Consider the following 21,182-nt stretch of genomic DNA (forward strand, 5'->3'; position numbering starts at 1 on the left):
TTGGCTCCTGATGCAGAGACTGATGGTGTGCTGTGCCCCTCTTATGTTTGGCAGGTTATCAAGCCGGACTGGAGGGGTTAGCGGAGCTGTCCATTGCACCAAGTACCCTCAAGGCTTACCGTCGGTCTTGGGAAGAATGGGAAGTTTTTTCCCGTAGCCAAGGCCTTGGAGGTAAGGGTCAGCATCAATTGATGCTTGCTTTTATTTGGCAGCTGTATGTATCTGGCAAATCGAGAGCGGTAGTTTCACGGTACCTGGCAGGTATTTCGTTTTTCTCCAAATTGAAGGGAATCCCTGACCTTACAAGGAGTTTTGTCATCACAAAGGCCTTGAAAGGTTGGGCGCGCTGAGCCGGTTAACCCCGATAAAAGACGGCCTATAGACATTTATCTGTTACCGTCCATTCTAGGAGCGGTTGCGGACGTGGCGGCCTCCGGTTTCGAAACGCTTTTGTTTAAGTTAGCTTTTTCCATGGCTTTTCATGGTGCTTTCCGGGTGTCGGAATTGGTTGCTCCCTCCAAGTGGAGGGATTCAACTATGCTGCATTCAGATGTGAAGGTGGGTGAGAGGTCCTTGCTGTGCAGATTGCATCGTTCTAAGACTGATCAGTTAGGCAGGGGTCGCTGGATAACATTGGTCCCCTCGGCGGATTGTCGAATTTGTCCGGTCGGCTTGGCCACTCGTTATGCATCTGTCAGACCCTCAGCGGAGGGCTCATGGCTGATGCATGGCGATGGGCTTCCGCTGACAAAATTTCAGTTTAGTTGGATGCTGCGGCGATGTCTTTGCAGCGTGGGCCTCTCACCAGGGGAGTTCGGCACGCATTCGTTTCGAATTGGTGCTGCCACTTCCGCCGCTGCTGCGGGATTTCCAGAGTCACAGATTCAAGCTCTGGGCCGATGGAAATCAGCCAGTTATAAGCGTTACATTCGACCGAATCATTGAGGTTAATGTTGTGCATGCACGTTACATATGGTTTGTTATGTTTTACGAAATGTCATTGGTCCTGGTCTTGTTTGTTTTCCCCTGTCTTTCCTACTCGGGGACTAGCTACTCGCCATTGATTTCAGTGGGAGTCTGGAGAGTTTTGACGATTTTTTTTCCTGATCTGACGGATTTAATTCGGCTATTTGGTTTATAATTACAATTATATGTCCCTCAGCAGGTTTTACGTTTTCTCTCAGGTCGAGTTCACTTGTGTTATCCGATATCTCTCCCAAACCCCCCCCCCGCTCTCCCCCCCCCTTCTTTTTTATTTTAACTTATCCTCTTGTGTCTTCATGTTGCTTCAAATTGGCACAGAAGCTTGTTGATCTTTAAAGATTCAAATCAAAATTTTTTCTTTTTGGCAGATCCTCAGTAATATGTTCCCCGTTAGATATACATGATTAAATATGCTAAAATTTTACAATAACTTTAATGTTTTCTTTGTTTTTCCCTCATTATAGGAATGGCTTTTGATGATTGTACTGTATGGATAATTGGCCATTCATTTGTTTTTTGGGTGGCTAGGTTCATGCAGGCGCAGGACGCGCCGTTGTTTCCGGGGGCTAGTGGAGTTAGATGGATAGGGGTCAGAGGTATGTTGTGGGAGAGCCTTAAGCCTAAACTCTTGCAGCAGGTTCAGCGGTATGGCTTACGGAGAGTCGTGGTTATTCATCTAGGCGGGAATGATTTGGGCAAGAGGACATCTCTGGATTTAAGGCATGCGGTGGTGGAGGATTTGGGTCAGATTATAATGGCATGGCCAGCTTGCACAATAGTTTGGTCTTTCATGGTCCCTAGATTGTGTTGGCGTGGTGTGGTTGACGGCAGAGCCATTGATGAAGCCCGGAAGAAAGTGAACTTTACGGTTTCAAAATTTGTGTTGGAAAATGGTGGGGCAGTGGTCAGACATCCTAGGATAAAATTTCGGTATACTTACCTTTTTCGGTCTGACGGGGTTCATTTAGCGGAGGAAGGTATGTTTATTTTTCTTGAGGATCTGTTTGAGGTTGTGGTTTCTGTGCGTTAGTTCTATGGTGGTGGTGCAAGGTTTCTTTTGGCAGAACCTTGCTTTTGGCGGGAAAGAACGGCAGGTTACCTATTAGCACTGTGAATATTTGTTTACTCATTGTTTTGCTCACCTTCGTTGACTCATAAAGTCTGCTGGACCACCCTGCCGGGGGCAGAATCATCACCTTACCGGGTGGGTAGTCAAGATAGAAGGCTTGAGCGTATTGTGTTGTGGTTGGAGTGTTTATAGTGTTAGGCTTGGGCTGTTGTTAGCCGTTCTTTCTTTGCCACCATATTTAAATTAATTTAATTAATATAGTAACTAATTCATTATATGTTTTTAAATAAATAGCTAACAAATTCTGCCAAATACAAGTCTCCATGTCTTTATTTCAATTAAGTATGTTATTGTCACTGATTTACACGCAGGTCAATCCTCAGACGATGGGAAGTTTACTACAATTGCAGTGCTTTTGCATACAGTATAGCAATTTTATGGTTAAAATGCAATACTGTACGCTATGTATTTAGTATGATCTTTATAGTCACATGAATGTTTAATCAAATTGTTTCATTAAAAATTGGCATATATTACAAATCATCAACATAAAACAGGTCAAATTGGACATTCTCAGCCAATTATGGGACAAATATATTAATTATATTGCTGTATGTGTTTAAACTCCTATGGATATAAAAAAAATATATGGGTGCCCACAATGCGCTCACTAGCAGCCTTCCCTTATGGTATTCGAGAGAAAACACCAGTTTCTCAAAATCGATCTAAATTACAAATAAGTGGAATACCACACTGGGATTGGCGCTAGACATATATATAACAAAGGGAAATTTTCAAATCAAAAGAATTGTTAAAAATGACAAATATTCATACATAAAAAATGAAGTTACAGAGGATAATCTCCTCCACAATGATAAATAGTATATACTTAGTCCTTTATCAGTCCAAAATAAGCAAATTTCCACAGATAAAATATCTAGTGAAGTTCCTCCACTCTTTATTCATCTGAGTCGTATTCCTCAAACATGGATAACCGAAATAGAAAAGCCAGAAGATATATTCATAGTGCAGTATGTCTTTTACTTGCTCAACTATAAAGTCTCTCTTATAAACACACAGTGCAGAGTGTACCCCAACTCACAGGAATAATCACCACTGTAATCATGTAAAGGTTTCTTTAGTCTCCACCTTAAGAAATACACCCCGCAAACGGTAGACATAGACGTACCACACTTACAAATTAAAAGCACTGGAAACTCCTATAAAGGTATCTTTTTCTATGAAAGGAATCACTGTTGTTCACTTCTTATTCAGACATTCATCATCCAAGGAAAAACCGTGAACCTCAACCAAATATGGAGAAAAACTTGTATCAGAGAAAAAATACTTCTCCAACCAATCAGGAATGTATAGGTAAAAACAGATTTTATTTATAGTGAAAAAAAGATACAAAAACACATATATGAAAAAATTCAGGACTCAAGACAGTGGCAAGTGGAAATACCTGACCTGTGTAAAAGCTATTAATTTGGTCCGGACATCCAGGTCAAGAAAAACACTGTCACACCAGAAATGAGTCCAAAGTAATAGAATGAGTCCTGTCCCATCTACGCGTTTTGATACTGCTGTATCTTCCTTAAGGTATGGAGAGGACTAGTCCAACACACCCTTTTATACCATCCTTCCTATTCCTAAACACTAGACATGGATCACCTATGCTAACCCAATCCACCCTCACATAACCTAAAATGACCACAGAGAAGATCCATCCCAGGTGTTACATCGAATCCTCCAAAAAAGTAAAGTCCCGCTCTTTTTTCTCTCCAATGAAGCTCTCTCCGTCTGTGTGGGTAGCTGGAAGTCCGCATTACTATCACTGACGTGCTTCCGGTCCGCGTCACCGGAAACAGCATTCTCATCCATGGCCGAGTGACCGGAAGTGACGTTCCGTCGACCATGTCATCAGTGGGAGACTCTCCATTCACACTCCCTGTATGACCTCCGGCATCTCCATCACCCGACTCCCAATACATTCTACCCATGTGACATCATCTGCTCCTATACGATCCTAGCCATTTTATCGGAGCCTGAGCGATTCTCAACAGCGGGTGTCATTTTGTCGTGGATTTTTTGTTCACACCTAGATCCTTTCAATCCCCAGTGTCAATAAATCTATAACTCAAATAAACAACCATTAATATATCAATCCAAATATAATCAAATACATCCCATAGAAAACAATACAAATATATATAAAAACATATACAAATTCATTTTAAAAGACCAATATAATATAGTAAAACTAAATAATAATCCATAAAAATCATACTAGTTTACAATACTGGTTTAAAAATGATGACCATATAAATATCAAAAAGGGGAAAAAATGTAATATAATAAATAGAAAAATTCATAAAAACCATTTAAGCTCGAAATCAAGATTAAGACCCAAAGGTGCTAGTGTATTAAAAGTATAAATAAGTCTTAATTCTTCCTTTGCTAACCTTTTAAGGGTATCTTTGCACCTCTTTGAATCCTCCATTTTTCTAATACCATAAAAGTTTTTAATATCTTGTACCGAGCAATCATGCACTTTTCTAAAATGATCATAAAGGGAATGAGTTTCTAATCCCTTTCTTATATTATTCAGGTGTTCCCCAATTCATGCCTTCAAACATCTTGTGGTGCGGCCAATGTAGAATTTTCCACAACCACATTCTACCACATATTTTAAGTTTTTAGAGTGGCAGGTAATAAAAACCAACACTTTTAGGGTCCTCACATTAATAATGACGTCGTCTATTTTCTTTGTGGTGGTATTTTTTGGTATGTTTCTACATCCAATACAAACCCCACAATGGAAGAAACCCGTGGAATTAATTTGTCCTCCTTTAACCCCTATTGATGGATGTAGGCTCCTCACCAGTTTGGATCTCAGATTGGCCGCTTTTTTAAATATATGTACTGTTTGTGATGGTAAAGCTTTTCCTATTACTGGATCCTTCATTAGGATAGTCCAGTGCCTCTTAAAGATCTTTTCTACCTCCTTATGTTGCGAATTATTCTTGGAAGCGAAGGCCCATTTAAATCTATCATGTTCCCCCGATTTAAGTTTAGGAATCAGTAAATCTTCTCTATTTGCCTCATATGCTACTTTAAGGCCTTCTTTCATTTTATTTTTTATCATAACCACATTCTAAGAAGGACTCTTTCTAAGAATCTTGGTGGCTTGACATTCAAAAACCTCTAAATCTGTACAATTCCTGCGCAGTCTTTTAAACTGCCCACCTGGTATGGAATCTAACCAATTATTGTGATGACAACTGTCCGCCTGAATATATGCCATAGAATCTGTAGGTTTTTGGTATGATTTAGTCTGTAATTTACCCTTCTCAACATAAATGGTAATATCTAAGAAATTCATACTTTCACTACTAATGTTAAAGGTTAATGAATACCTTTATCATTACTATTAAGATAGTTACAGAAATCATCTAAAACACTCCTCTCCCCTTTCCAGATAAAAAAGATGTCATTGATATATCTAGACCAGGACACCAGTTTCGCCCCAAATGGATTGTTGTGCCAAACGGACTCTTCCTCCCAAAAGCCCATAAAAAGATACAACTTGGGGCGAACCTGGTGCCCATCACTGTGCCCACCTGTTGTAGATAATAATCATCTTTAAAAAGAAAATAATTAGGTTTTAAAATGAATTCTATCCCCTTAATGATAAAATCCTGTAATTGACTATTTAAGTCTGATCTCTTTAAAAATTCTACGACCGCTTCTTTACCTTGTATATGTTTAATAATCGTTTATAAGGAACTGACATCCACACTCACTAATAAAAAATCTGTTTCCCATTTAAACATAGATATTTTATTTAGAATATCTCTGGTGTCCTTTAGATGGGATTTGTTAAAAGAGACCAGAGGCTGGAGGTAAAAATCAATAAACTCTGATAAGTTAGCTGTGATGGATTCTACACCGGACATTATGGGTCTACAGGGTGGGTCCTTATGGACTTTTGGCAGGATATATAGGACCGGTATCATGGGTTTATCAATAATCAAAATTGTGACTCTTTAAGTGTTAGAGTACCATTCCCTACATATACATCTATAAGAGCCTTTAACTGTATCAGAAACTCATCAGTAGGATCTTTCCTAAGTCTCCTATAGGTGATTTTGTCTTCAAGCTGTCTAAACACCTCTTTTTCGTATTTAAAAATATCCATAAGGACTAGTCCACCCCCCTTATCAGTGGCTTTTATAATAAGATCTTCCTTTCCTCTCAGACTCTTTAGGGCCATTCTTTCTTTATATGTTAAATTAAATTTAATTCATTTATCATCCAATGCCTTAACATCCTCCAATAACTGTGCTGTAAAGGTCTCAATAAAACCCCCTTTCAGGTGGGCTGGATAAAATGATGATTTCAGTTTGAACATGGATGTGGACCCATCTCTAATCTCTCCCAAATCCTGATTGTCTTCTTTCAGCATAAAGAACTTCTTAATCGTTAACTTACGGACATATTTCTGGAGGTTAACATAAAACTCAAACTGATTCAGTTTCACTGCTGGGGCGTATTTTAGACCCTTTTGTAATAAAGATTCTTCATAATTATTCAAACAATGGGAACTGAGGTTAAATATTTTTACTACCCCACCTTATTTATTTTAATTTTCTGTTATTTCCCCAGTCATATCTTTCCTTATAGGTTTTCTTATTTCCCTTCTGGGTCTAAATTTCCTATGTTTCTTTTTCCCTGCCCAACCACCCCTTTTCTTATGATTGATATATTTCCTAATCACCTTGGATTCTTCTTCCCCCTTCTTCCCTCTAAAAAATAATCAGATCCATGTGAACCCTCCTCCTCAGCATTAGCAAAGTGATTAAATCGATTATAGAGGGGTAATTTAAATGGACTGCATCTATCTGTTTCATTTCTCCAATTAGTAGAATGTCTGTCCCCCATCCTCCTATAATCCCGTGATCTGTACGGTACCTTCCCATATCGTCTATTGTTAGAAAAACCCCTTTCATTTCTTTCTCTGCCAATTTCTGGTGATTTCTGATGGTAGGTATATTCCTTTGAAAGCTCATCCCTTGTTTCCATTCTTTTGGGTACATATTTATATTTCAATGTTTTATCTGTCACCTTAATTTGTGTCAGAGCCTCATTTTTATCTCTATTGAATTTCTTCAATTTCTTTTGTTTCAGAATATTCTCCAATCTAATCACATTATGTTCTATTCTGTCCTCTAGTCCTATGCATTCTGGTTGTTCAAGGAATGGGGATACTAGAGTTTTGTTTATTTCTATTTCTTCTTCCAATTTCCTTAACTCCCCCCTCCTTTCCTCTATAATGAGACTCATTAATGAGAATGAACAATTCCTAATTATAGTATCCCAATTATTTTTAAATTGTTCAGTACTTGTGATAAATGAGGCTTTTTTATCTATTTTTAAGCCTTTCGGAATAATTTGGTAGGACATATATCTTTCAAGAGTCGTTATGTCCCACCAAATCTTACATTCTTTTATCAAATCCTTTTCAAGTTTTGACATCAAATCCTCCAAATTTTCATCCACTAAATCAACCTTATCATCACAGAAAGCGGTTTCAAATCTATTCAACCTACTTTCCCTAAAACAAAACATCTTGCAGCAACTGTCTGGGTATCCTTGGTGTAAAAGATATAATTCGCAACATAAGGAGGTAGAAAAGATCTTTAAGAGGCTATCCTAATGAAGGATCCAGTAATAGGAATAGCTTTACCATCATAACCGGTACATATATATAAAAAAGCAGCCAATCTGAGATCCAAACTGGTGAGAAGCCTACATCCATCAATAGGGGTTAAAGGAGGACAAATTAAATCCACGGGTTTCTTGCGTTGTGGGGTTTGTATTGGATGTAGAAACATACCAAAAAATACCACCACAAAGAAAATAGACAACGTCATTATTAATGTGAGGACCCTAAAAGTGTTGGTTTTTATTACCTGCCACTCTAAAAACTTAATATATGCGGTACAATGTGGTTGTGGAAAATTCTACATTGGCCGCACCACAAGATGTTTGAAGGCACGAATTGGGGAACACCTGAATAATATAAGAAAGGGATTAGAAACTCATTCCCTTTATGATCATTTTAGAAAAGTGCATGATTGCTCGGTACAAGATATTAAAAACTTTTATGGTATTAGAAAAATGGAGGATTCAAAGAGGTGCAAAGATATCCTTAACAGATTAGCAAAGGAAGAAATGAGATTTATTTATACTTTGAATACACTAGCACCTTTGGGTCTTAATCTTGATTTCGAGCTTAAATGGTTTTTATGAATTTTGCTATTTATTATATTACATTTTTTCCCCTTTTTGATATTTAAATGGTCATCATTTTTAAACCAGTATTGTAAACTAGAATGATTTTTATGGATTATTATTTAGTTTAACTATATTATATTGGTCTTTTAAAATGAATTTTTATGTTTTTATATATATTTTTATTGTTTTCTATGGGATGTATTTGATTATATTTGGATTGATATATTGAAGGTTGTTTATTTGAGTTATAGATTTATTGACACCGGGGATTGAAAGGATCTATGTGTGAACAAAAAAATCCATGACAAAATGACACCCGCTGTTGAGAATCGCTCAGGCTCCGATAAAATGGCCCTGGTTCGTATAGGAGCATATGATGTCACATGGGTAGAATGTATTGGGAGTCGGGTGATGGAGATGCCGGAGGTCATACAAGGAGTGTGGATGGAGAGTCTCCCACTGATGACATGGTCGACGGGACGTCACTTCTGGTCATGCGGCCATGGATGAGGATGCTGTTTCCAGTGACGCGGACCGGAAGCACATCAGTGATAGCGATGCAGACATCCGGCTACCCACACAGACGGAGAGAGCCACATTGGAGAGAAAAAAGAGCTGGACTTTACTTTTTTTGAGGATCTGATGTAACACCTGGGATGGATCTTCTCTGTGGTCGTTTTAGGTTATGTGAGGGTGGATTGGGTTAGCATAGGTGATCCATGTCTAGTGTTTAGGAATAGGAAGGATGGTAAAAAAGGGTGTGTTGGACTAGTCCTCTCCATACCTTGAGGAAGATATAGCAGTATCGAAACGCGTTGGTGGGAGAGGACTCATTGTATTATTTTGGACTAATTTCTGGTGTGACAGTGTTTTTCTTGACCTGGATGTCCGGACCAAATTAATAGCTTTTGCACAGGTCAGGTATTTCCACTTGCCACTGTCTTGAGTCCTGAATTTTTTCATATATGTGTTTTTGTATCTTTTTTTCACTATAAATAAAATCTGTTTTTACCTATACATTCCTGATTGGATGGAGAAGTATTTTTTCTCTGATACAAGTTTTTCTCCATATTTGGTTGAGGTTCACGGTTTTTCCTTGGATGATGAATGTATGAATAAGAAGTGAACAACAGAGATTCCTTTCATAAAAAAAGATACCTTTATCGGAGTTTCCAGTGCTTTTAATTCGTAAGTGTGGTACGTCTATGTCTACCGTTTGAGGACTGTATTTCTTAAGGTGGAGACTAAAGAAACCTTTACATGATTACAGTGGTGATTATTCCTGTGAGTTGGGGTACGCTCTGCACTGTGTGTTTATAAGAGAGACTTTATATTTGAGCAAGTAAAAGACATACTGCACTATGAATATATCTTTTGGCTTTTCTTTTTCGGTTATCCATGTTTGAGGAATACGACTCAGATGAATAAAGAGTGGAGGAACTTCACTAGATATTTTATCTGTGGAAATTTGCATATTTTGGACTGATAAAGGACTAAAGGTTCCCACACATATACTGAAGTGCTCACGATACCATTTTTTGGCCAATTTCCTCATGAACTTTCACGGGAACTCCCTTGCCATCGTGATCACGATTTGGAGTTAAAAATGTCCAATCTGACTAAAGATCTATCTTGCAGCCAATGCATTGTATCCCAGATTGGCTAATCTGCCCTACAGCATGGTAGATCAGAAGATGCGATGTACGACGAGTGGGGACGCGCATCGGCATCGTGAGTATAAACTCACGATTTGTACTTTTTTTACCCGATTCGTTGTCACGATTCGTCGAAATCGGCCAAATCGTGTAAAATGTCGCTATGTGTGTGGGCACCTTAAGTATATATACTATTTATCATTGTGGAGGAGATTATCCTCTGTATCTTAATTTTTTATGTATGAATATTTGTCATTTTTATCAATTCTTCTGATTTGAAAATTTCCCTTTGTTTATATATATGTCTAGCGCCAATCCCAGTGTGGTATTCCACTTATTTGTCATTTCCTATGGATATAAGATGACTTTAACTGCAACTTTTAGTGTATAGTTAAACTCTATAAGATTTAATGAGATCAAAAAAATATTTTCAGTTATAAGTTAGAAGATCCATAGATCCAAGTGTAATGCTCCCTGATTCTTAATAAGGAAAGTCCCATCAATTTCTTAAGAATGGTGATGTTACTAAACATAGAAAAAGGTGCAATTGTGTCCAGACCCTTTGAATATAAATGTATGCAATCCTTCTTGGACAGATGTTTAGTACAAATGTGCAGAAACTCATAGTGAACGTGCAAACACTAATTTTCTTTGCCTAAGTACAGTAGCAGTGAATTGTAAAATCCAATAGGTCATTATCACTACAAAATAATAATGACTTAATTTAATTTATTCAGTATATATAGATGCCTTATACATTAAGTTTTTATTAAAAGCATTCCAAATATCGTAAAACAAAAAGCAATAACTTTGTCAGACAATTCACCTGATTTTTGAAACATTTTGCAATGTTGAATTTTGCAGAATCAGCCAAAATCTCTCCATTAGGTAGTAACATGTACAGAATTACAAAAAGATTTGAAGATGTCCCTGCATTCAAAGACAGCTTCAAGGTGGTCTGACCACGAAGATCTGTGATTGACAGACAACAAAAAGGTTCAAGAAAAAAAACATAATTCTGTTGATACAGGAAACTATTATAGGAATCTTTACTCTGAGACAGTTACTAAGAAATGTCCCCTCTGTCTTGTACTAACAATCATGGAATCCTGTTGTGGGGAAAAACGTTATTACTTTTTTAACTATGAAGACATAATTTTAGTGCAGAAGATGAACAATTGGCAGGGTTGCAGGCTATGGGATCATTTCCTTGTTCATGTTGTTGTTTCACAGTATACTGTATTAATTGATAAATGGTAGGTTAGTGGTAGTGTAATGAGATATAAGCCAGTAAGCAGATGGAAAGTAGGGAAAGGAGGAGATTGGGCTGATGGGCTCTTGCTTTAACAAATGACTACTAGCCCCTGAGATATGGCTACAATTAGAGCTCTCTGTTGTGCTTTATATAGCAATGTATTACTTGAGATTGGATGTAGTTTAAATACCAGCAGTCAGGATGCTGGCACTCAGAATACCTACGCCAGAATCTCAACACCAGTCAGAATCCCGGTGCCAGTATCCTGACAGTCTGCATCCTGATGGTAATTAGTGGGGTTATGGGGAGGGTTAGGCTGCAGGGAAGAGGGTTAGGGGTAAGGTTAGTATACTTACCGATAGGTGTTGGTATCCTTCCCAGGTAAGGATGCCGGCATTGGGATTCAGGCTGCTCGGATCACGAGTGTTGGCATCCCGTACCCAACCCCTTGAGATATATCTATTGTACAGAGCTGTAGTCATAATCTTAGCTGTCGGGATGCCAGCACTCAGAATGCCGTTGCCAGAATCCCAACACCAGTGAGAATACCAGTGCCGACATCCCGACGGTAAGTACTGGGGTTAGGGGGAGGGTTAGAGTTAAGCACTAGGGGGAAGGGTTAAGTTTAGGCGGCGGGGATGGAGGGTTAGAGTTAGGTGTAGGGAGAGGGGGAGAGTTAGGACACTTATGACAGGTGTCGTTATCCTAAATCTGTTGGGATGCCGGCGTCTGGATTCTGACCGCTGGCCTCCTGTGCCCAACGCTATTTACACAGTATAATTGTGATGTATAATAAACACCTGCCAGTTTGCACCTAGTTTATTATAATCATGTAGCACTAATACATGTGTGGGTTGTAGATAATGTTGTAGACATTTGAGTCTTTTTTTTTTCTTACTGTGTATTTTTTAGGCTTTCAAGATAAAATAAATTCAACAAATTTGTGCAAAATCATCACAGTTCTATGTTTCTGTGATGATGGAGCGGCTCCCGCAGTGGGCACAGCAGCAGCTAATGAGAGTCTGACAGACTCTCATTGGCTGCTGATCAAAACAAACACACAGCTGCCGGAGCCGGCAGCTGTGTGTTTGTCACTTGTGTAGCGCTGACCGAACTCCGTCCGGTCAGCACTACCCACGCGGTGCGGCCTGTGTCACAGTGACACGGACTGCCCGCGGCCCGCGTGATGCTCCGGCCCGGGGGGCACATGGCACCCTGCCCCCCGGCCCAGGCTGCCACTGAGGTTAGGGATAGGCACCAGGGAGGGTTAGGGCAGGGGTGCAGAGAGGGGGGAGTGGGTACTAATTACCCGGGCCCAGGGCCCAGGCTCCTTCCTCTTAAATCACAGAAGCCCAGCACACGCTGCTGTGTGGTGGGCTGCACTGGGAGACTGCTCGCAGCGGGCAATGGGAGAGGCATCATGATGTCATGACTTCTCTCCCATAATGCAGAGTGGCCCAGCCCGGGAAGGACAGACGGAGGAGCGGATGGTGACGGCGGGAGCGGGGATTCAGGTAAGTGTTTTTTTTTTTTTAATTACGTGTGTCTACTGGGGGAGAGGCGGGCAGTACAAGGGGGAGACCACTACTGGGGGCATTACAAGGGGGGACTACTACTACTGGGGGCACTACAAGGGGGGAACCACTACTGGAGGCACTGCAAGAGGGGGACTACTACTACTGGGGGCAATACAAGGGGGGGCTACTACTACTGGGGGCAATACAAGGGGGGACTACTACTACTGGGGGCACTACAAGGGGGGCTACTACTACTGGGGGCACTACAAGGGGGGAACCACTACTGGAGGCACTGCAAGGGGGGGACTAGGGGACTACTACTACTGGGGGCAATACAAGGGGGGGACTACTACTACTGGGGGCACTACAAGGGGGGACTACTACTACTGGGGGCACTACAAAGGGGGAAACACTACTGGGGCCACTACAAGAGGGAGGGACTACTACTGGGGGCACTACAAGAGGGAGACCACTACTGGGGGCACTACAAGGGGGAGATCACTACTGGGGGCACTACAATGGGATGGGGGGCGAATACAGGGGGGGGCACTACAAGGGGGGACCACTACTGGCAGCACTGCAAGGTGGAGACCACTACTGGGGATTGTTACTGGGGGCACTTCAAGGGGGGGACTACAACAGGGGGGACTACTACTGGGGGGACTACTACTACTAGGGGCACTACAAGGGGGGACTACTACTACTAGGGGCACTACAAGGGAGGACTACTACTACTAGGGGCACTACAAGGGGGGACTACTACTACTAGGGGCACTACAAGGGGAGGGGACAACTACTAGTGGCACTGCATAGGGGGGAGGGGACTACCGCTGGGGGCACTGCATCAAGGAACCACTGCTGGGAGCTCTATAAAAAGGGAAATACTTGGGGTACTGCATAGGAGGGAGACTACAACTGGGGCCACTATTTAAGGGGCACCGCATAAGGGTTACCACTATTGGTTGTGGACTGCTACTGGGGGCGCTATATAAGGGGCACTGCAAAGGGGTACCACTACTGGGGGCACTATATAAAGGGCGTACTACTGGGGGCACAAGGGGCACTGCACAGGGGGGACCACTACTGGGGGCATTGTATAAGGGGCACTGCATAGGGGGATCACTACTGGGGGCATTACTGGAGGCATGCATAAGGGGGTCCTCTCCTGGGGCACAGGGGGCACTGCATATGGGCACCACGACAGGGCTGCCCCTAATCTTTATTTTTACTTTACATTAAACCCATATGGACCTGTCTCCTCCCTGGAACACTTGAGGGGTGGGGTGGGGGGGGGACGCCGTAGCACATACGTTCTTTTGGCACCCTGGCTACACGCTACTCCTCTGCCAGGGCTGCCTGCATGCATTTGCCCCCCAGGCTAAAAGTTGCCAGCCAGCCCCTGCCTAACCTCCCCCATAGTACCTAAACTTAACCTCCCCCTACCCACACCCTAATCCTAAACCAGTGCCTAACCCACCTCCTAGTGCCTAGCCCTGCTAGCTAACACTACCCTCCCCTTAACAACCCGATACTTACCTTCGGGATGCCGACGGTCGGGATACTAGTGCCGGGGTCCTAACCCATCAGGATTTTGGCGCCAGTATTTAGTTTCAGCACAAACACATTTGGAGAGTTGTAGACCATTTATTTTTCATCTTTATTATTATGGAACAAAATCCAGGAGACAAATTCCCTTGCAGAGTTGTGCATTTAAATTCTTTACCTTCGTTACTATTTTCAATGTTGATCTCTAAAGACCCAGAATCTTGTATAGTGCCTTTGGAAGTCACCTATAGAAATATATTGAAATAAGATGTATACTGTGTGTATATATATATATGCGCACACACATATAAAATATCAGCTTTGATCTTCATTAATTAATTTTCATCATAACAACAATACTGATTGTATAAATAGGTACATTTTAATTGCTGTCATATCATTCATAAATAGTAATAGTACAGTATTCTGTTATTACAGGGGATGTCCTTTGTATACTATAGAATTTAGTTCTTGCATAATATAAAAATGAATGCCAGTTGGTTACGACTCAATCACCATAAAACTTACAGGGGTATTCAATTTGAAGCGAAAATTTCGGAATCGGCGATAAATTATCACTGATGACGTCATTTTCACCGATTTCAATTAACCCCGTATTCAAAAAAGTTCGAAAAGTCTTTGAAAAAAAATGGAGATAACTTTTCACCACTGAATAGGTGGCGAAAAAAAGTGCAGAATTGGGGTTTAGGGGTGTAGGCTTAAAAAAAATTGCCTGCACCCCTGGGAATGACATTTTAAAAATAACTGTGTCAAAAAAAAAAAAAAAAAAATAGGGACACCCCAAAAAATGAATTTAAAAATCGGGGTGAAAAAAAAAATAAAAGGAAACATTTTTTTAAAAATAGGGTTAGGGCTATTCTGCAAGTATGCAGCAGGTGTTTTCTAGAATAGATTATTAGCAGCAGATGTATTTTTGCAGAATTCTTAAAAAATTTCTTTAGGGACATAAAAATATGCTAGTACTCATTTTCATGTACCCCAAATTTGATGGGACCACTTAAAAAAACGAAAAAAAAATAACCTAAGTGCTCTTCTGCATCACTTCTTCAATGTCGGAAAAAAACCACCTGCCGCGGCAGTTTAAAACCCCGACTTTCATTTGCAGGCTAAAACGGGGGTACCCATAGTGATCCCCCATGTTTTGACAGCTTTAGGGGGGTCCTACAATTTATTCCAGGTAAATTCCGTTTTTTTTTCGCAGATCCTATTTCGCCGACTCCCGTTATCGTAGATTTTTAATTGAATACGGAGATATAGCGGGCGCGCGCCCGATACTTTATCCCAGGAAAAGCTCCGATGTGGAGCCATATTGAATACCCCTCAAAGGGTCTTATGAAAGGAGTTCACCATCAAATGACATTACTACAATGTAGCCTACCAACTTGGGGGTACAGAGTTGCAAAACACTAAGCTTGTGCAGAATATTCATGTTGTTCTGGATAGTGGCTTGACATTTAAACATCAGATGTTAGCCATGATCAAATTATCATTCTTTCATCTGAGGAAAATGGCCAAAGTCAAGCTCTTAGGGCCTGATTCAGACCCACTCGCGAGCGGCTGTCCGCTCGCAAGTGGGTCGATGGTGTGCACTGAGCATGCGCACGACGGAGGGAGCTCCGTCGTGCGCATGCGCGAGACGCGACGAGCGAAGGACTTTCCTTCGCTCATTGTGTCTGATCAAAGGGGGCGTGCTGTCGATGTTGATTGACAGCACGCCCCCTTTGGTGGGCGTGCCGGGGGCGTGCTTCCCAGACGGGGGCGTTCCCAAGGGAATGCCTACCGTCAGAAGCCGGCCCACTGACATCACTAGTGATGTCAGTGGGAGTGATTTTGGCTCTGATAGAGTCAAAATCACTCCAGGGCTTGTGGTCGAAAAACCCGATCAAGACCATCGCGACCATCATCCTGCACACTCGTATAGGCTGTGGGTGGTGACCCACAGCTATACGAGCGTCCAGGAGGACGCTCCATTTTTATGGAGGACGGCCCTCATTCAGAGCGAGGGCTCTGCTCAGAGCGTCCGGCTCTGAATGAGGGCCTTAATTCCTTCGACTTCCACTCATAACTGCATTTGTATAATCACGTTCGGAGTACTGAATGCACTCCGAGCAAAAGGATTGCATGCTGTTAATAAACCAGCCATTCCCTGCCACATGATGCCCATTCTCTGATCCCTTCAATAGCTGCTTGGAAGATTGTGAGTTTATTTCAAGATTGGTTACTGACTTTCAAAGTTATACATAACCAGGGACCCAGGTACTGTACCTGAAGCAAATTCTGATTCCTTACATCCCCATTCCCTTACTTTCATATGCACATGATGGACCATTAGCAGAACCTGGTATCTCTCTTAATTAATTTGGGGGTCCAGCTCTTTAGCCTTGTTGGTCCAACTCTCTGGAACACCTTTACTCTCACAGTCCAAGACTTACTTGTTTACTCAATAATTTAATAAATACCCCTTAGTTCTCTCTTTTCTGTAGTCTGTTTATAATAAAGTTTATTCTGAATATTGTGTTTTGTAATATGCAATTGTAAAGCTCTTTGGGCTCTATTTACTACAATCCGCATTTGTAATGCAGATTGTAGTGTGATATTATCGACTGAATTCGCATTGCGAATTCAGGCAATATCACAGAGATTTACTACAAATCCCTTGCAGGGACAGAGTTTGCGAGAAAGCTCTGTCCCTGCGAATCCCATCCGCACTCTAGTCAGGATATTTTCGCAATAAATACCGTGACTAGTGCCCCGCACATGCACCGACCGGCCACCGCTACTACCGCCCCCGGCACTAAGCCCTGCCCCTGATACTAAGCCCCACCCCCCATGATCACGAACCCCACCCGCGACCCCCCCTGCATCCCCCCTCCCTTAATTGCACTTACCTGCAGGCATCGGTGCTCCGGTGATGTCTTCCATGCATCCGGTCAGCTGATATCCCATACTGCACTGGGACCCGATCACCTGATGACCGGGCCGCAGTGCAGCATGGGAGACCAGCTGACCAGAGGGCAGCCATCACCGGAGCCCCGACCACCGGTCCCTGGAGTCAGGTAAGTGAATTTTTTTTTACTATTTTTTTTTTGCTGTGTATCAGCTTGCGGTCTGTTTAGACTACACCGCTGATCACTGGGACCGGCTCCGGGCTCTGCTCTGCCTTTTAGAGCAGGGCAGGAGTCTGGTAACCGGGGGAGACCCTGGATAATGCCACCTCCAGGTGGCGTTATTATCACAGGGCTTTCCCCGGTATTTTTTTACAATTAATATTTAGTAACTTTGGTCGGATCACATTTCCCATTAAAATTATGGGAAATGCGATTTGCTTACTAAAAATATGTGATACTTAGGGTTTAGAGTAGAATTTTATGAATTCTACTCCAATTGCCCTGTAATAACTATAGGTAATGCTAAAATAATGTGAAAAGGGTGTGAAAACAAACTTTTTCACTTTATTTTAGTCAAAATAATGTTAATAAATAGAGCCTTTTGTGAGAAAAGTGCTCTCTATATAAAACTAGTAATTTGGAATTCTGTTTTCATCTCTTTCCTCCCACCTTCTTACCCCCCCCAGTTTCTCACGTTGCCCCATATTCTTCCTCCCCTCTCCCCCTAATTTTCCCCTCACTGGTCTTCCATTATTAAATTCCCTATTATTTCCATCTCCCCAATTCCTCCTATTTCCCCTTTTTCTTGCCCCTATTCCTCCCATCTCCTGCTATTCCTCCAGTTTACCCCTGTTATTCCCAGTCCCACTATTCCCCCATGTCCCCCTATTTATCACACCTCCCCCTATAGTTCCCCCTATTCTTCCTGACTGTGTACCTGCATTCTCCCCTATTCTACACTCTGTTCATTCCCTACTCCAATTTTTATTACTGTTTGTGCTGTTTTCTTACCTCCTTTCCTTGTGGCTGTTTAGGGTAGTGAGCATACCTCAAACCACATTGGCGTGCGTATCACCACACAGGCACACGTCACCATATGTGCATGTGCAACACATTACAGTTGGCCGGTGAGGAGAGATGTGGGGCAGTAACAGCCAGACTGATTGAAAGGTCCAGAAGGATTTGAGGAGAGAGGGAGATGAGTAGGGCACAGCTGACTGAGTGACATGGAAAAAAGCATTTTGGAGGTAGTGAGGTGGCTGGGCAGAGTCCTCCTGGTGGATAAATATGAGGAAAGCATGAGGTGGGGTGGCCACAACCAGACTGAGTGACAGGGGTAGTTGAAGTGATAGAGAGAGGGAGGTGGGGTGGGAACAGATGGACTAAGTGACAGGAGTGGTTAGAGGTGAGGAGGGAAATGGGTCAGCTAGCTTGTGATAGAGCTACTGGTGGTGGGTACTGGGGTAGAGGCAGATGGCCAAGGCCCTATCTGTCTATTAGCACTAAGATTTTAGAGGACAGGGCTTCCTCTCATCCCTAGTATAATAATAATAATAATAATAATAATAATAATAATAATAATAATAATAATAATAATAATAATATTATTATTATTTTCTACTCACATTTTGTTGGTAAAGACAATCATGGCAAGATATCATGTTCTTTAATTGTCTTATACTATCAGTGATTATCTGGAGAGTGTCCGCAGTCTAATTGTTCATCCTTATATTATTGAATGACTAGCCAAAGAACACAGTATGTAGGAGGATCTGCTTCTGTATCAAGGTTTCTAACTCAGTCAGTGGGCTCGCCTGTATCTTCTCACTAAAGTTATCAATTACAGCTGTCGATCAGCCATATTTCAGAGAATAGACACAGCTTTGAGCATTGGGGCCACTTACCTAAGGGATCCAGTCGTTAGCAGCTCCCTTCTTATTGCTCACAAATGCAGCTCTTATAGGTTTGTTTGGGGACTGTGAAAATAGCTACCTTTACCAAGTTCTGAAAAGCTTTACTTTTAGGAACATGTTTCATTATCCCATGCTAGCCTAGAGGCTAACTTTTTGCATTTTGTTTAACACAAGTACATGTACATCCTGGTGGCCACATACAGTACTGTGGGCATGATTCAGACCCGCTCGCAAGCGCATAGTGCTCGCAAGCAGGTCGGTGGTGGGCCAGTGCGCACGTGCGGTGTGCGCACTGCGCGTACGCGAGCCCCAGAGCGAGCGCAAAAAGCACTCGCTCCAGCGCTAACATCCAAAAGGGCAGCTGTCGATGGTGATCGACAGCTCACCCCATTTGGAAGGCGAGGAGGGGGGGCAGGCATGCCTGCTGTTTGTGGGCGGCCCTACTGACATCACTCGGGATGTGAGTAAGTGGACTTCCTGCTCTATTAGAGCAGGAAGTCCACTGGGGCTTGCGGCCATGAGACCCTACCGTAAGGGTCTCATCGCAAGCCCGATAGTCGCAATGGTCTTGACCATCGCGACCATCACCTGGCTGCTCGCAATAGCTGTGGGTGGCCGCACAAAAAAAAAAAACGCCCGGATTCAGAGCGTCCGGCTCTGACTCAGGCCCTGTATGCACAGTTGCTTTGCTGAGCCCATTCCCGGGAGCTAAATTAAGTGACCTGGCAAGACATATTTGACAAGTTTTCCCTAAATACTTTGTCACAAGTTGCAGAAATAATAAATGACACTTATTGTGGCAAAACTATGGCGATTGTTAAATCGGCCCCTAGGTGAGATTAACATGCCTCTAGTGATAGCAGTGCTCCATTTGCTTCCAGGATTATTAAAAGGATACATTCTTAATTTATTTAACTTCATTTAAATACAGACATAATGCAAGAAGGTCCTCACCAGATAATGCAGATCTATGTTCTTAGCCTCCTTTTCCAGCTCTGTGTGTCTAATGATATATTCCACTTGGGCCTCCTCTTGCACCTCACACGGGAGAATTCTATCCAGGGAGTGAAGTTTGAGAAAGCTATTGCTTTGAGAGTAGAAGGGGTTAAGAGACAGGTGCGCATAACCATACTGTCCACTAATTGTGCCATAAATATATGGTGAGTTCTCCAAGTTTGTTTTTGCCTTAGAAAGAAAGATATACGGTATTTGTAAACAGATGAGAAGGACATTTTATTACAATGTTCTTAATGCATGAAATTAAAGTAACTAGGAAAATACAAATGACAAAAAAAAAAGTTTGTTAGGGTCTGGTTGAGTAAAATGTATGCTAATGCTAATGCTTCTTGGTTGCTCACCGTCAGTGATATGGAACCTTTCCATCTTGTTGTGTTCAGTGTAAAGGAAGCTAGACCATCCTCATTGGTCAGTAAGGTTTGATTGATTGAACCATCTCTACTTTGAAGATAAACTTTAATGTCTGGTATAGGGTTATCACCAGCATCCACTGCCTTAAGCTAAAATGAAATAAAAAATACAAATAAATAAAAAAAATCTAATTAATGATAATGATGAACTCTAAGTTTGACCTAGAGTATACTTTATGCCATATCTAGTGTACATTTAGTAAAAAAGAAAAGATAATGACAATGAGAATGTATTGTACATTGATATAGCTGTATATAACTTACCAATCCCCTGTATGCGATCCCACGCTTATAGTTACTGTCAGCATCAACAAAAGACACCCGGTGTATTACAGCAGATACAGAAGTTTGACTTTCTGTTAGCAACTGAATACCTGCATAAGGGAAAAAAAACATTACGTATGAGAGTAAAATCACAGCCCAACATACATAATTGGATTGGCATGTACTATACCAACAAGAGCTTTACAATACATTTTTTAAAACTGTTGAGTTAGGGTGGGTGGCTTTGTATCCACATCTTCAGTGGGCTCTGTCTGTGAGCCTGATTCAGCAAGGAACGCAGATGAGAATTTGAACACACTCGGCTGATTGTTGCGTTCTGCGCA

General features: G+C 41.7%; 1 protein-coding gene across 1 annotated transcript in view; it reads right to left on the reverse strand.

The window, feature by feature from the left end:
* The window catches only part of LOC148518857 (alpha-2-macroglobulin-like protein 1), a 241,494-nt gene that overhangs the window by 137,735 nt on the left and 82,577 nt on the right, over positions 1-21,182 (reverse strand). The window contains exons 10-14 of the mRNA XM_088476941.1: positions 20,839-20,948; positions 20,506-20,664; positions 20,102-20,332; positions 14,504-14,570; positions 10,835-10,980 (exon numbers count right to left, since the gene is read on the reverse strand). Of these exons, the coding sequence (XP_088333067.1) occupies positions 10,835-10,980; positions 14,504-14,570; positions 20,102-20,332; positions 20,506-20,664; positions 20,839-20,948 (713 nt within the window). The remainder of the gene's footprint in view (positions 1-10,834; positions 10,981-14,503; positions 14,571-20,101; positions 20,333-20,505; positions 20,665-20,838; positions 20,949-21,182) is intronic.

The sequence above is a fragment of the Taudactylus pleione genome, unplaced genomic scaffold (assembly GCF_031769625.1).
Source record: "Taudactylus pleione unplaced genomic scaffold, aTauple2 ptg000198l, whole genome shotgun sequence".
Taxonomy (NCBI): Eukaryota; Metazoa; Chordata; class Amphibia; order Anura; family Myobatrachidae; genus Taudactylus; species Taudactylus pleione.